General features: G+C 43.3%; 1 protein-coding gene across 1 annotated transcript; it reads left to right on the forward strand.

The window, feature by feature from the left end:
* Positions 1 to 1,401: 1,401 nt before the first annotated feature.
* On the forward strand, positions 1,402 to 2,637 carry TEOVI_000036500 (uncharacterized protein; the record flags this gene model as incomplete). Its single annotated transcript, XM_067222224.1, has 1 exon — positions 1,402 to 2,637. One exon carries the CDS (start codon positions 1,402 to 1,404, stop codon positions 2,635 to 2,637), a length of 1,236 nt encoding a protein of 411 aa, XP_067078325.1.
* Between the last annotated feature and the right edge of the window lie 405 nt (positions 2,638 to 3,042).

The following is a 3,042-nucleotide window of genomic DNA, read 5'->3' on the forward strand; positions in this document are numbered from 1 at the left end:
AATTTCTCTTTTATTTTATTTTTTTTTTTCTTCTGAAGCATATGTCCACTCGTTGCTTCATCTCATCTTTTAGCATGGTGAACCGCAGCCGTTTTCGAACAGTGTATCAGAACAAAGCATCGTATGCAGCCCGCTAAACTACCTTGCAGTATCGAGTGTTTAACTCCTCTACTTCATAGTTATTATTATTATTATCATTATTATCATTATCATCATCATCATCATCATCTTGTGTAGTGAACGCATTAAAGGAATTTCCCTCCTTTTTATTAAAAAAAAAAAAGAAAAGAAAAAACAGAGGGGGTGGGGAAAAAACAACAACAACAAATGATCGGTAGTATTTGCTTCGTATTCATTGGTGATGTGGCGGTTCTTTTTCGTTCCTCCTTTTTTTTTACTTTCCTTGTGCAAGAGGCACTTAAGAGCCGACGTTTTTACTCATCGGCTGATTCGTTGATTATGCACATACCTCTTTTTTTTTTCTTCTTTTCCTATTGTATTTTCTTTTCCCAATACCTTGTTAAGGTTTGTGTGTGCTTCTGTGTGTTGTTTCCTCCTTTTTCCTCTGTTTCGCGATTCTTCTTCTTCTCCTTCTCCGCTTTCCAGTAACTTCTACGGTTTATTTACATTTGAAGTCTTCCTCACATATAATGAGGTTTATTATTATATCGCAAGCAAGTGGGAGGATGAGAGATAGGTTTTGATTCCCTGAAGTGAGGTATTTTCTATCATTATTATTATTATTATTTTGTCATTACCGAAAGAGCATATTAAAATGTAGAAAAAAACCAAACCAAACCAAACCAAACCAAACCAAACAAACAAACAAACGAAAACGAGAAAACGTTGTAAACTAGTGGTTCGTGTTCTTCAGTTGGTAAGTTGTGACTTTTTTTTTTCTTTTCATCTTTTTTTCCCTCTATTTCACAGTTCGTCGATGCACTTTACTTTTCCCCCTCCTCCTGCCCTCACCTTTATCGTGTGGTTTTCTGAAGGAAAGAGGTGGAGGAAAGTAAAGTGAGACTCACACTTCATCTTTATATTGAGACAATATTGTGGAGGAAAAAGGGGGGAAAGAGGCAGAAAGAAAGAAAGAGAAAGAGAGAGAGAGAGATTGAGAGATTGAGAGATAGCGGCTCCCTATAAATGTGACTGTGTCCATCTGTATTGTTTTCATAACCCTTGTTGAAGGGGAAGAAAAAGAATAAGGATAAAGATAAAGAAGATGTTTTGAGTTGATCCGTTTTGTTCGTTTAGTTCCTCATGTTTCAATTACGCGCACACATGCTTCTACCAGCTCATTGCTTCGATTCTGCTTGTGATCGTTTTCTACCTCTGTTCTCTACCTCTACCTCTCTCCGCTCTTCGTTTGCGTGCATGGATGCGTATTAGTTATTACTGATGCCCTCGGGATTCTTCCAGGCTCTCCGTTATAGCACCAATGTGGGTGAGGAACCGTATCAAAAGCAACAAAAGCAGCCACAAAACAACAAAGGCGCCTCCATGGCTTGTCCACGCATCCGAGAAAAGCAGTTGACATCTGTTGTGACTGAAGGCGGCTGCGGTTCGGAAATAACAGCACAGCTGCAATTGCAACTTTTCCGCATCTACGCCAACGTCAGCCGGCAGCGGGAGTGGTTTGTCTTCCATGAAGCCAACGCCCGGGCGCTCGCAGCCGAAGCAGAAAAACTCCGCAGACGTTTTTTTCCTCTTGAGCCCAGCTTCTTGGAGGGGTTAGGCATTAATGCGTTTGGTTATACCACCCAGCAATTGCCATTACTGGGTGGAACTGGTGCCATGCATGAGGAAATTACACCCTGCGCCACTACTGCTCAGTTTCCAGTTAGACAGAAGGAAAATGAGGAGAGAGGGGGTGAACAAAAATGGGCGGGTGAATACCGAAAGCAGGACGCTGGCGCCAACAGCTCTTCTCACAAGCCACTCAACATGGTAGCGGCCAATCATGATACAAATGCATTTGCATTAACCTCTGGATGGAGTGGGGGGGAGGGGGACATGTTTGACAGTTGGAAAAGTGGGGAACCTCTGTGTCACCTCGCGCCCGACTATTTGCTGCGGTTAACCGCCAGTTGGATACACGAGCGGTTTAGCCCGGTTCCTACGAATCCGCATGTATGTGAAAAAAGTTCCCATGCTTCAGCCGCTGGAACTGTTGTTGAGTCCCTTGTTAGCTTGTTACTTCCCATACTTCGTTCCCTTCATAACCTTGTCGGAGCGGCACGCTGGCGGACTAACTCAACTGGGAATCACCGCGCTGCAGATTCAAGTGCAGTGGTTGATGTTCTCCCCGCACTTGCTAAGCATCTTTTCTACCTTCTGCATGAGGTTATTTCCTGCATGTCGTTGAGGGCCGTGCCGCCAAATGCGCTAAACGATGAAGAGCGAGCGGAGGGTGAACACATCCTTTTCTATCTCCTGCAGGAGTGGGACTTACTTTTGCTTTTATTGTGCAGTGATGAAAGGTTCCCTCTCGGAGATAATGGGTTGTTTCCCCCTCAGCATACTGGCCATGGACCAGTCGCAGCATCAGTCTCTGCCGCTGTGCCTCAATCCATCGTCATTGAAGCCTTTTCACTTTTGTCTACTCATTACCTACAAATAACAGAGAGGAGGTGAGCCCGTTATGGAAGACTCAAACAGATTTTTGTTTGTTACAATATTAAAACATGCCAAAAAAGAAGCAAAAAAGGGGGAAGAGAAGTTGGGGAAGGGAGGAGCGGAGGGATATTTGTGTGCGTTTCATGAGGTGCCGTTGGCATCATAATCGTCATCATCAGAAGGAAATAACTTTATGTGCATGGCACAGCAAGACAGACGTCTGACCATTCGGTTAATACGTGTGTGTATGTGTTTGGCTGTGCTCTACGCCAAGGCGGCGGGGAAGGGGGGATGTTCCTCGTGTTTTAATATTTTTCTCTTTCGAATTATACAAACCTTCTTGCCATTTCCAAAATGTTTTAAACCTCCCCTTCTCGCCTACGCTTTGTTTTTCAATTTTTCTTTTAAAAAATGAAAAAAAAA

The sequence above is a fragment of the Trypanosoma equiperdum genome, assembly GCF_001457755.1.
Source record: "Trypanosoma equiperdum strain OVI genome assembly, contig: ctg_158, whole genome shotgun sequence".
In the NCBI taxonomy this organism is placed as follows: domain Eukaryota; phylum Euglenozoa; class Kinetoplastea; order Trypanosomatida; family Trypanosomatidae; genus Trypanosoma; species Trypanosoma equiperdum.